Raw genomic sequence first — 13,814 nt, 5'->3', positions numbered from 1 at the left:
AGGAAGTCGTAATTACGACGTCAAGTGTATTCAAGTCACTTTGGTCGGAGCAAGATGGCTATGTACCTTCTCTTAGTTAACTACAGAAAATACAGCAAGGTTTTGAAACTCTACTTCTAGAGAATGAAGAACAAACAATGTGCTTTTTTTAAAAAAAAAATGTTTTTATTCAATATATGAAGCCACTGTAAACTTTATCATTACATTTTATATAGTAATTGTACAATAATATAATTTTGTTCAGGCAACTAGCTTGTTTTATTGTAAATAAAAAAGCCTGACAAAGACATGTCACTGATAAGTAGCCATAAGTAGTGTGGTTTTTATTTTACTTTTATTAGCTCTCTTTCTATAAACAAAATGCCTGTGCAACATTGTAAATCAAACAATTTCTCTCCTATAGGTGCTTAAATGTTAACCAATTTGCATATATTTCAGAAAGAAGCTGAACACTTAAAAACTGAAATCAGCTTCTGAGATGAATAAACATTCAACTTCAACAAATTTACTGTCAACTACAGACGTTGCATCCATTGATTCCACCATGTTTACTTGAAATGTCAATAGTTTTAACACGTTAAAATTAGGTTCACACTAGCAAGTGACAACATGACAGACAACCGTTTCCTGTGTACGTGCATGACATGGAGCTGCGATTTCAGCAACAACAGCAAGTAATTCATTTTCTCAGTTATATGCAAAATAGGCATGGCACAGTAAAATGACAAATCCAAACAACAGGCTTGAATAATTCCGCAGATCACTCTTATGGCGCGTATGGTCTGATGATCTTTTTTTCAGTTTGCCACTCACAACATATAACCCTCACAACTTCACAACCCGCAATGAATTCCCAGTTACTGTTTGATACCCAAAACATAACTGTGACTCATTTTATTCTGTCATATACAACTCTCATTGAGACATAACGAAGAAAAATAAAGCATGGAAGGAAGGAGCAGAGATTTCTGGTGACTCTGGTGAGTATATGTAGCTAGTACAGGTAGCTTGCTTTGACTAATTTGCCAAGTAACATGTAAGTCAACTCACATTTCACACTGATTTATTCAGTTGAAATGTAAACTGGATTTTAACTAGTTAACTTTAGAAGCTATACAGTATAGAGCTATTATGCTTTTTCATCGGAACAAAACTAACACAAAAACGAACAAACATGCTGGACAGTTCATAGCCCTAAGCAGTCAATACACGCCAACAGCAGAAATCATTTGTTTATGATGGCGTTTTTAGGGCTACAGGATTTCGAGAAGTAATAATATTTCATGGATAAATACTACATGAAGAAAAAATCGCAGTGTCTGATATTATGAAAAAGCCATTGATAGACTTGGAGGTATACACTGCCTGCGATTTCTTCTTTAACAAAAGAGGCAAAAATTTCACCAAATCCTCAACATTCCTTATTTTAAAGGAGACCTATTATGCACCTTTTTCCAAGATGTGATATATGTCTCAGGTGTCCCCAGAATGTCTGTGAAGTTTGAGCTCAAAATACCCCACTGAACATTTATTATCCCATGCTGTAGATGCCCCTTTTTGGGTGAAAGCAAAAACATGCTTTTTTCTTGTGTGTCTCTTTAAATGCAAATAAGCTGCTGTGCCCCGCCTCCTTTGTGTAAGAGGGCTGTGCCTTCACAGCTTGTGCTGTGGGTACTAAGGCAACAACCAATATGACTCAGATGCTACAGAAACAACCAATATGACTCAGATACTATGGCAACAACCAATATGAACAAATATGACTGACACCGTAAATACCATGGTTAAGTCCTTAAGTGTTAATATGTATTATACAGACAGTAAGCGTTTTCGGGTTAAATATAAAAATGACGATATAGCTCTGGTCTCTGTGAATACAATCACAGACAATAGTAAGTTTAGCCGATAGTCAATCACCAGTCGTGGGTGGGGCCTGTTCCAACGTGATGTCATGTTGGAGAGAAAACACGAATGATGCATTTTTACACATTTTTATGATTTATGGGGAATATAAGAAAAGGAGTGGGTAGATTTTTACCGTTATATGTGGTTGTGTGCACACGCTGCCGACACACAGTTATGTTCAAACACCATGTAAAAGTGAATTTTGCATAATAGGACCCCTTTAACACATGAATGCTGTTCTGATATGTACTGTACCATTTTGTTGTAGTACTTTTCGAAATACTACAACTTTATTCTCAAAATATTTATTCTGTTCTATTCTATTATTATTTATTTATTCTCAAACTTTTTTTCTCATAATATTACACATTATGAATTTTTCATGAATAAAGTTGTAATATTTTATCTTGTATACTTGCTAATGTAGAGTAAATTGTTTAAATGCCCAGGACACATAGATGGGTTCAGACTTATGTCACTAACTTTTAAACCTTTCATATTAGTGTCACTGTAGTTACTAAATAATGCGCAGTAGTTACTGATTAATACACCTTCAGATAAATAACTGAATAATAAGATTGAAGTTTCAGTAGCTAATGTAAATGGATTACCTCCAATTTCTGCAAGGTTTTGTGATCTTATAATAGAAGGAAGTTACATCATTAACATTATATACAGTTATTTTGTAGGTGCTCGTAATAAAAGCCACTTTAGCATCTCTCTGGCCATGGTTCTCTCCCTTTCAGGTGAGGAGAGAGGTCTTGCCCCGGTAGAAGAGTTTAAATGCCATGGGATTTGATTTACAGTGTTACAGTCACTGTGCAGGTGAAACAGGAGTTCAGTTTTCAGATGAAGCTTTCTGTTTGTCAGTCACCTATGGTTTCAAAACACTAGCGCAAGCAACGTGATTCTGTTGCAGTAGTTCAGATAAGTATGCATTCAATGTCTTAGAGTAAGAATTTACAATCCATCCATTTTCTGTACTGCTTACCTTACACGGGGTTGTGGGGAGCCCGAAGCCTATCCCAGAGAACTTGGTGGACAAGATAGGAAGACACCCTGGATGGGGTGCCAATTTGTACACACATTCACACACTACGGACAACTTAGAAATGCCAAATCAGTCTACAGAGTATGTTTTTGGACTTGGGGAGGAAACCGGAGTACCCAGAGGAGAACCCCGGCGCACAGGTAGAACATGCAAACTCCACCCACATAGGGCGGAGGTGGGATTTGAACCCCCAACTTTGGAGGTGTGAGACAAACATGCTAACCAGTAATCTACAAAAATCTACATTTTTAATTGATCAAATTATATACCAGAATATCATAGCTGAACAATGCTTTTTGCTGTGTACACATTAGATAAATGTAGTTATTCTAGGGCAACATTTTACATCAAAATTATGGTTATGTTCAGATGCAGCATTTACTGTGATGTCCATTAGATGGCAGCACAAGACAGTGACTAGAGCTGAGGACAGCGGACATCCATCCATCCATCTTCTACCGCTTACTTCTTTTCAGGGTCGCAGGGGAACCTGGAGCCTATCCTAGGGAGCATTGGGCACAAGGCAGGGTACACCGTGGACAGGGTGTCAATCCATCTCAGGGCACAAGGACAGCGGACAGATTATACTGTAAATGATGGTTAGTTTGTTTTATTTATTGTAGTTTCATATTAATTCATATTAATTTCATACTGAATTAGAAACAGTAATGTATATGACTATTTACTTAAGCATTAATCTCTAACGAGAGGTGCTGTATTAAAATAAAGCACAGCACATCAGTCTCTTCTTTACACTAACAAGAGCACATAAAGACACCTGGGGTCATGCTAGTAAGTGATATATGTTGATAACCTTGATGACCCCCCCCCCCCCCCCCCGTTTGTTTTATATTATAATTGTTGATTTATCCTTGCTCAGCTTATCTGTTTCATTACAATCTTAAGCCATCTATAGAGGTCTAAAAATTAGAAAAAAAATTGAGGAGTGTTGATTTTGTTCCCTTGAACAAAGAGGTCCCACACCAACCTTTCTTTTTCTCTCTCTCTTAAAGATTTTATCTTGAAATAAGACCACGAACTGCAGTCTGTCATGTTACAGAGAAACCAAGAAGCACAAAGCCTGTGCCTTTCCCATAGTTCCCAACTCAATGACTGTTACAATGTGCTGACACTGGAGACTCCTTCCATAAAGGTTAAATAAATGTATACTTACAGAAAACTTCATCATAGCAATGTTTATACATTTTCTTTATTAAATAACAATGCATTAAAAAAAAAACAACAAACATTTTATTAGGCTTAGATCATGTGGAGCACATTATTATAAATCTTTCATTTGAGTTACAGCTGGCAGTGCTGCTGTTACAGAGAATTAAACATAACAAATTGGAATCTTAAATTCAGCATTGTTGCTGTAAAAGGCTTGTTATAAATTATATAAAATATAATAATAATAATAATAATAATAATAATAATAATATGAATAATAATATGAATAATAATATGAATAATCTTATTAATAATACTGCTCTTTGTTATTAATGCTCATAAATAGTCATGCCATGTCTTGATATTTTATAGAACAGATTGGTAAAAATACATTCAGTTAGTTTTACTGTATATAACTTGAAATAAATAAATTCAGATCAATATAATACATTGAAACATGTATAAAACTGTCATTTCCTTGTTAACTGCAACAGCATAAGTTTGGTTAGAGGTCAGCCAAAAGTGGCAAATGTAGATGGATAACTCATTGAATTTAGAATATACTTCAATTCAACTGGAAGGCAACTGGGTGTCCTCCAGTTAGTTAAACTAAATCTGGTCTTAATCAACTGGGCAACAATAGTCCTATGATTATAATCACGGCCTCAAGCCTCTGGGAACCTTCAGTTCTCATTATTTAATCAGTAATTATCACAATCATGTCTCTTGGCCCCTCATTCCAATTGAATTCCACAGTAAAGGATAGGAAGTCCCATAAACTGACCTAATCAATTAAGTCCCAATGCAAGGTCACAAGTGACAATGTCCCAACCTCTGAGCTATCAAGATGAAAGAAAATTTAATTAAGCCAAGAAGATCTCAGGTACAGGAAAGTGGATGTGTTTCCGTACTATCAGATCGACTTTGGATTGGCTTCGGCGATAGCGAGAGTGGGGAATCACTTAAAAAGGATAATCTTTTAAAAAGTAAATAAATAAATAAAATCCAATGAGGCTCAGTCTCTATTAGGCTATTAAGATGAGTGCTCTTGGGGAGACTTCTGCATCTACAGATGAGATCTGATTTGTAAACGCCATGATGCTCATGGATCAAGAAAGAGAAAAAAAAATCCTTGATGGTCTTTGTCAAGCAAAAGAGTAAAATAATAAAAATATACAGCTACTGTGAGAAACAAAATTATAAATATTACACCAATAATGTTAAGCTGTGCTATAGATAATTATACACCGTGCTGCTGAATTCTCCATTATGACTGGTTAGACGGTGTCGATTAGATTAGAAGGATATGCCATTTAGTTCAATCCATGTTTAAAATGAGAAGCAGATGACACACAGTAAAGCATAATATTGGGTTGGACAGTTTTTAGACCGTGCATTTAGTTCCTTTCTATGCAATACCTTTCCAAAATTCCACAGTATTAGTTCTAAGTTGAGTTAGATAGGATCATGAGGTTTGCGCAAGAGCTCTACACTGAAGCACCAGGAAGGTGTCTTTAATTAAAAATATTCAGGACAAGTGCTTTTTTCCCCTTTTTTCCAGTTTGCATACATGCCTGATGAGAGTGCACTTCAGTGCTGTTGTGCTGTGCACTTAGAGGACCTATGAAATGGAAAAAAAAAAAAAAAGCTAATAATGGCTCCACACCTAAATAAAAAAAATGGAGAGCTTTAAGGAAAAAAAAAAAAAGAAACAGGTTTGAAGAAAGAGTATACATCAGGAAACACATATGACGTGAGAGAGTTAGCTGGCGTAAGTGATGTAGACTACATCCCAAATGTACAGCCCTTCAGTTAATGTTCACATCAAACCTCAGAATGGGGAAATTGTTATCGCAGTGACTTTGACTGTGACATAGTTGTTGGTATCAGACGGGCTGGTTTGTGTCTTTCAGAAACTGCTGATCTCCTGGGGATTTCATCCACAGCAGTCTCTAGAGTTTACACAGAATGATGTGAAATATATATATAAAAAAAAAACATCCAACAGCAGTTCTACAGGTGGAAATGCCATGTTGAAGAGTGAGGTCAGATGAGTATGACCAGACTTGTCCGAGCTAACAGGAAGTCTACGATAATTCAAATGACCACTCTTTACAACCGTGGTGAGCAGAAAAGCAACTTCAAATGCACAGCATGTTGCAGATAGTCTACAACAGCAAAAGATCACATCAGGCTCCATTCCTGTCAGCCAAGAACATGAATCTGATTCTGAGTGGGCACAAACTCTCCCAAACTGCCACTTTCTCTTGTTATATGCATTCAGAAATCATACACTGCTTCATTTAGATATAATCTGGAGAGCGTGATGGTGAGGTGGCTCTGAATTTTTTGCTTTTGGTCCTTTTCAGACTATATTACAGTATGTTGCCTTATGATATTCTTATGACGTACTAAGTTTGATTTTTTGCCTTCACTACAAATAATTGCAGTCTGCACAAGTGAAAACAATGAACACGGGCAAATCTGTTTACTATTTTTCATTATATGATGAACATTAAGGAAATAGATCATTATTAAGCCTGTTTCTAGGCTAAATTGTCTTATTCTGTGGGTAGATAGTTATAGATATAAATAATTTCTATAAATGAATACTTAAAAAGAGTTCATCTCATTTCATAGGTCAGTTTTATAATGAAAATAATACATACATTTGTTTATATTTAATTAGTATATACAGGGTGTCCCCAAAGTCTCCATACATAAGGGACTATGTTTGCCAGCACCACGTCGGTTGTGCCTTCGTCAGTGGATGTTCGTAGACGTCCACTTCTCGGTCGGTCCGCAACACTTCCTGTCTTTTTGAATTTGTTAATAAGTTTGGCGACAGTGTCGTGTGTTTGTGTGATGTGCTCACCATGTTTCCTGTCATGAGAACGATTTCAATACGTTCTTCTTTTGTCAAAGGCGTTCTTCAAGGCTATCAGAAAATAACATATACTAAGTATGAAAATTTTTGGAGGACATTTTGCTAAAAAAATGTTAATTTCCCTTATGTATGGATACTTTTGGGACACCCTGTACTTACTGTATATGCTCTTTCATGGTAAGATTTATGTTTCAGATGTCTTCTCACATGATATCCCCACTTCTCACAGGATAAATTAAATAAATTGTGGCCAAGTGTGAAGTACACTTGGTAACAGGGGTGTTACTGGATGTTAGTTTTAAAAGAAAGAAAGAAAGAAAGAAAGAAAGAAAGAAAGAAAAAAAAATTCAAGAAAGCCTTTTTTGATCCATTACATAAATCATTTAGAAGCATTTTGTAATATACATTGATTAGAGAGACTTCCTGTAAAGGCATAAATGTAAGAGAGAGAACATTCTGACATTCACATAGGCTACATGCAGCAGTAATTCTGCGTGTTCTGAGCTCCATGGTGCTTGGTGCTGCAGATGCTCTGGACATTGTTGAGCACTTATCACCCAGGCAGTGTCTGTGAGACTCGCCATCAGTCTAATTGCCATGTGGAAGCACTTGATACACGCCAGCTGCATCCTGCGACCGCTGCTCAGCACCCACATTTGTCAGTGCCTTCAGGGGCCGCTTTCACACCCAGATGAGCCGTGCTGCCAGTATCCACTGTCTCACACCAAACCTGGCACCTCTCTGCAAATATCTTTCACACACACTACTCGATCTGACCTTTCAACCATTTCTCTTTATTCTTTACTGTTTTGTGTCTGTGTATTTCAATGTTGCATCGCTGCCTGACACACAGCCCAATATGCATCTAATTGAAAACCTAAGTATCATGACGCATTCAGAGTTTGCACCCCTACTTGGTCAACATCTGCCTAAACAACTGGGCATCGAGCCATGGCAGCTGAGCAGCGTCATGCCAGCGCACCGCTCAGCTGCTCCGGTCGTCTTTATCTGTCATTTCTCTTCTACAGAGCTATTAGGAAGTGGAAGTCTGCACCCTGTAATCTCCTGTGCTTTTGTCACAGATTAGATGGAGTGAGTGGAAGCAAATGTGCGTGAGTGTGGGCCAAAGGTACAGCGTGGTGGATTAGACCCACTTGACCTCATGATTAATACCACGCACTGTGCACTTTGTGGTAGAGTAGCAGGCAGCCTGTGCTTTAGAAAAGAAGCAGAAAAGAAAGTGGAAGGAAAAGAAAAGGAATAGAAAAAAAGGAAATAAGTCATTTTGCATGCAGGTGTCCTCTCATGGATCCACTCACAGGCATCATTCCCTTCTCAATACCGAGAATTATTATTTAGCCATGAGATTTCTATAACTAGGAATAGATTGCATGAAGTAATACAAAAAGGTATTACAAAGATATAGAGTTTTTTAGTATCTCTGTATTTTAAGCCACTCTAAAACATGACAGAATGTGGCATGAAAACTTCAAGAACTTTATTTACTTATTTTTAATTTTATTTCTGCTTCTCTCTCACAGGTCATGGGTTATTATTTAGCAGAGATAAGATTCAGAATACAATTGGAAATAAATGGAGAGTACACTAAGTACAGAATACAAAATGCAGACTTGGTGTGTGTGTGTGTGTGTGTGTGTGTGTGTGTGTGTGTGTGTGTGTGCGTTTTTCTGTTTACTCTTTCAGTGGTTAATGTGGTGTGTTAGCGATCGGAAAGCTGCTAGCACAAGACGACCAGAACAAATGATGTTATATTTCTTAGTTTAAGTTTGGATGAAACCTTCTTCCAACTGAATAAATTAGATTCACGAATATGTATTCGATTTCCCGTACAGTATTTTTTTTTGTCTTCTCTAAACTGTTTGGTTTAAGTGAAGCAAAGATCTTATGACAACATATGCACTGAATCCAGGCTGTATCCTCCAAAAAAAAAAAAAAAAATGGTCAGTTTACATGAACCCCAGGGTTGAGCAGTGAATCTGGGCCGGTGATTAATCCCTGCAGGCCCTATCGCTCCATGCTGGGACTGTGAAGGCTACCGGAGCCATTCACAACCGCATCCCATCAGCCCACCGCCTGAGTTATAGTGACATGCTCGGGCTGTGCCGATGCAGTAGCAACGAGACCACTGCAGATTTATGAAGGCAGACCTGTGGTGTCTTTTCTCCTGACCTCTCTGCTCACTCGTACTTTTCTCCTTCTTAACAACTAAGCCCGTCAGGGGAACGCCAATCTATCATGGCTAAACAAGAACACAGACTCAGCATATGCTGAACTTTTTAGTTATATTCTGAACTGATAGGTTAACGTTTAAATGTATAGTTTGGGAACATAAGGCATACAAACATCCAAATTATTTATACTTTTCTATAGGCTCTGTTACATATCTGAATATCGTTAATTAGCATAAGAGCAGTGTAAACGGTTTGTAATCATAAAGACTGTTCTTTGCTCATCCCAGGACTCTTATTCATAATATGCTCATCCTGAACATCCTTTCAACACACTAAATACTGTTTGTCTTTACAGTATACAATGTAGGAGTGGAATGATTTATAATCTCATCTGGTGGCATCACTCTGAAGAGGTTTCCTTTTACGTCTGGCTCCTCTCAAGGTTTCTTGCTCATGGTTTCTCAGGGAGTTTTTCCTTGCCACTCTCAGCTATATCTTGCTCATTAGGGATCTAAATCTACATCTGGAATTCAGTAAAAAAGCTATTGTTAAAATCACTACACCAATAAAATTGAATCTAATGAATTTACCAGTGATCTTGGTCAACTATATGTTTAAGGTAGTCAGGTTAAGTTTCAGTGGAGCTCAAACTTCCATCCATTCATCCATCCATTTTCTTTAATGCTTTTCCTACACAGGGTCATGGGGAGCCTGGAGCCTATCCCAAAGAACTCGGGGCACAAGGTGGGGGACACACTGGACAGGGTGCCAACCCATCGCAGGGCACATTCAAACACTACAGACAATTTGGAAATGGTAATCAGCCTACAACGAGTGTCTTTGGACTGGGGGAGGAAACCGGAGTACCCGGAGGAAACCTCCGAAGCATGGGGAGAACATGCAAACTCCACACACATAGCGCGTAGGCAGTAATCGAGCCCCCAAACTGCAAAGGTGTGAGACAAATATGCTAAACAGTAAGCCACCAAACTTATTCTTTGCATTTTTTAAATAGTAGTTTGTTAAAACTGTTACATAGCATTGTTTGATCTCACAGCTCCAGCCTGATCCTGTCTTTCTGGAGGTTCTGTCCATGTTCATGTGGGTTTCCTCCATATTACATTTTGCCCATAGGTAAATTGCCCATAAATTGCCCCTAGGGGTGTGTGTGTGTGTGTGTGTGTGTGTGTGTGTGTGCGTGTGTGTGTGTGTGATGGAATGGTGTCCTGTATTCCTGCCTCATGCACAGTGTTCTTGGCTCCAGATCTGCTGAGACTTTGAAACAGCGAGGAACGACTAGTGAAGATGATTGGAAGTAACTGTTACAGATGTTATACATGTGATAAATGTAATTTGCTCACGTGAGGAAAAGTATTTTAGGTTAAAAAGAGCAGGACACTCCTCTAAACTAAACCAATATCATTTAGGAAAAATAAATAAAGAGAGAAGCAAAGGGAAAAAACGAGGGAAATGAAAAAGTAATAGATAACGTGAGAAAAACAGATACAGGTAGACAAGAAATGGAGTGAAAGTGAGAAATATGCTGAAATATGAGCAGCGTCCTTCCGGGTGAGAGCCGTTACCATGGTCGCATAGACACGCCCCCCACCACCACCACCAATAACGACGCGTTTACCTTATTTGGTAACAATTAGTCTATACAATAATTGTATAGAAAGTACATATTTTTTGTCAGTTTGTTGTTTTTGTGATTTATTTCACACATTTAGAAAAAAAAAACACAAGTTATCAGGAGGCAGGAATGGAAGCGCTGGACAGAGCAGTGACACGCCGAGTTTCCAGTGGGAGGGAGCGCGTGCCAGAGCGCGCGATATAAAAGCCTCGCGCTGACTAGCGCGCAAAAAAAAAAGAGCTTCAGAGAGAGAGAGAGAGAGAGAGAGAGAGAGAGAGAGAGAGTCGTGGAGCGCTGTGTCGCTATACGAGCACCTCGACTTCACTGTCTCGCTCCCGCACACGCGCACACTCGCACGCACAGAGGTAACTCCTCCACACCGAAACCTTCACTCTCCAGTGCGCACATAAATATGAGCGCGCTTCACCATCCGTACGGATTAACGCCCGTGTAAGCGTTCCTCTGCCGCACGCGCCCTCCAAGCCGCTAACTGCACATCCGTCTTTCCCTCGTGGTTATGGGGTCCATCATGGCGTCTGCGTCTTAACCGGTGCGTAACGCGGATACCGGGTGGATCTATGTTCCTCGGAGACGAAGAAAAGGCTGAAGGGAAATTAGCGGAAGTTTGAGATCGGGAAAGAGGATGCGGGCTGCGTGCTGGTGCGCCGTCTTTCTCCTCACACCGGCGCTGTGTCTGGTAAGGAAGTGCACCTCTCTCTCTCTCTCTCTCTCTCTCTCTCCCTCTCTCTGTAACGTACGTTATCTCTTTATTTCCTATAGACTTTGTTTTACCTCTGAGATCGAACTCAACTTCGTCTAAATGCAAGCGGGGAGATTTTGTCGTTTCTACTTTTATACTTTTTTTATGGTGCGTTTCCTCAAATGATCATGCACAGATCATCATGCAAACTATGCACAACACATTAACACAACTTTTTGTTGTAGCCAGAACGACTTTTCCAGAATATTTTACAAATCCAACACTTTACCTATAGAAACTGCTGCCCTTCTCATCTTCATCATCATCATTATTATTATTATTATTATTATTATTATTATTATTATTAGTAGTAGTAGTAGTAGTAATGGTTGTAGTAGTAGTAGTAGTAGTAGTAGTAGTACGAATTTACAGGCTAAAAACCCCTGATTTTAACCGTGTTAACAGTGTGATATTCTCGGGTTTAGCCACAAGGTGGCGCCACAATAAGCGGAAACTCAGCAGTGTGCTGCATGTCTTTGGGCTGCCGAGCGTGTTTCGGTGATTTAGTGACTGTATGAATCACAGCAAATCCACAAACCTAACACCGTTTATCACAACATATATAAAAGTGATACGCATTTGAAAAACCTTTCTAATGTGCTTCATCATTCCTCGTCCGAAGTGTTCATCTTTCACAATATTGCTGTTAGATTTGCCCTTTAGATTAAACAAAGACGGGATCATTCATCATAATTTACCTAGAATGTTATTTAATGTTGATATTTGACGTGAGACGCATATTTTAAACGCATACGCGCGCGCACAGTTTACGCTCTCAAAATAATCAACAAACTTTCCCACGAGGTTCTGTGCAGCTCTTCTTATTTATTTATTTATTTTTTAATGATCAAGTTTTGCGTTTGAATTTGCGCTTTCGATGAAACACACACACACACACACACACACACACACACACACACACACACACACACACAGGTTTAGGAAAAGTTGTTTGGCATGCAGTGCACGAGCTTTTCTGAACACGTTACGCGTGCTGCATTCACACTTTTATTCCAAGTAGAAGAAGCGTGCAAAGTAATTTTACCCGAGCTTACAATAAACCTGTACATCGTCTGTTAATAATGCACTAAACTGTTTATTTGATTAATTCTATAAAACATGTTGAAGTGACCTAATGAAAGGGAACCACATGCATGCCAGAGGTCTGCTTTATTTGACATGTTCTTGTCTTTTATTTTATTTATTTTCATTTTATGTCCAGAGATAAAAGACAAAAGGGATACTCATATATGCTCAGTTTTAACAATGTGGTCGGTTGCAGAAGCGGAGATTTCAGGGATTTTTTTTTTTTTGGAAGGTAAAATGAGTAATTTGATAGAATCGTAATAATAATAATAATAAGAAGAAGAAGAAGAAGAAGAAGAAGAGGGAGGGGGATTTCTTTCTTTCTTTCTTTCTTTCTTTGAGATTAAATAAAATGTTATATATATATATATATATATATATATATATATATATATATATATATATATATATATATATATATATATATTTAAATGAGTATTCTACTAAATAATACTACTTAAATGTGTACAGTTTTCCAAAACTGTAATTTTACAATGTCCTACCTGTTTATACGTGTTTATGTATGTTTACACATTTCCAGGTTTTATCTGACTATGGTAACATGAAGCAGACAAAAAAGGGGACCTGAACTACATTGACGAACATATTTTGATTCATGTGTATGATAAATGTAGAATTTATACTTAGAAATAGATCAAATACACGTTTAGAGGTAAAGACAGACGGATTTCCGAGTTCCGAAAGACGGATTTCAGCACCACGGACAGTTCCGTTAAAACCCCGCGCCGGTCAGCTCTTTTCTTTTCTTTCACCAGTTTTCACCTAACCCTATAAATAAGTCTAATCATTTACGCTCTTATTTCCTGTCTATATATATATATATATATATATATATATATATATATATATATATATATATATATATATATAGACAGGAAATTATATATATATATATATATATATATATATAATATCAACATTTTCACAGACAGCAGACAATGGTTGTGTACCAATGTATTTAATAGCCTAATGAAGATGAGTGCATGTTCTTTGGCATAGCCTTAAAATCGTTCATTGATTTCATGGGCTACTCCATTCATAGTCAGACACCATTGTTGGAAAAAAACAAAAAAACTGCGCCACAATGGTTTTACTGCAAAGTCTAATTA

The 13,814-nt window shown here is 37.9% G+C and overlaps 1 protein-coding gene across 1 annotated transcript in view; it reads left to right on the top strand.

Moving 5' to 3' along the window:
• Nucleotides 1-11,367: 11,367 nt before the first annotated feature.
• nxph1 (neurexophilin 1) overlaps nucleotides 11,368-13,814 on the top strand; it is a 40,009-nt gene continuing 37,562 nt past the window's right edge. The window contains exons 1-2 of the mRNA XM_053638848.1: nucleotides 11,368-11,372; nucleotides 11,457-11,535. Of these exons, the coding sequence (XP_053494823.1) occupies nucleotides 11,368-11,372; nucleotides 11,457-11,535 (84 nt within the window). The remainder of the gene's footprint in view (nucleotides 11,373-11,456; nucleotides 11,536-13,814) is intronic.

Source organism: Ictalurus furcatus, chromosome 12, assembly GCF_023375685.1.
Source record: "Ictalurus furcatus strain D&B chromosome 12, Billie_1.0, whole genome shotgun sequence".
Taxonomy (NCBI): Eukaryota; Metazoa; Chordata; class Actinopteri; order Siluriformes; family Ictaluridae; genus Ictalurus; species Ictalurus furcatus.
This window is presented reverse-complemented; position numbering and strand designations above follow the sequence as displayed.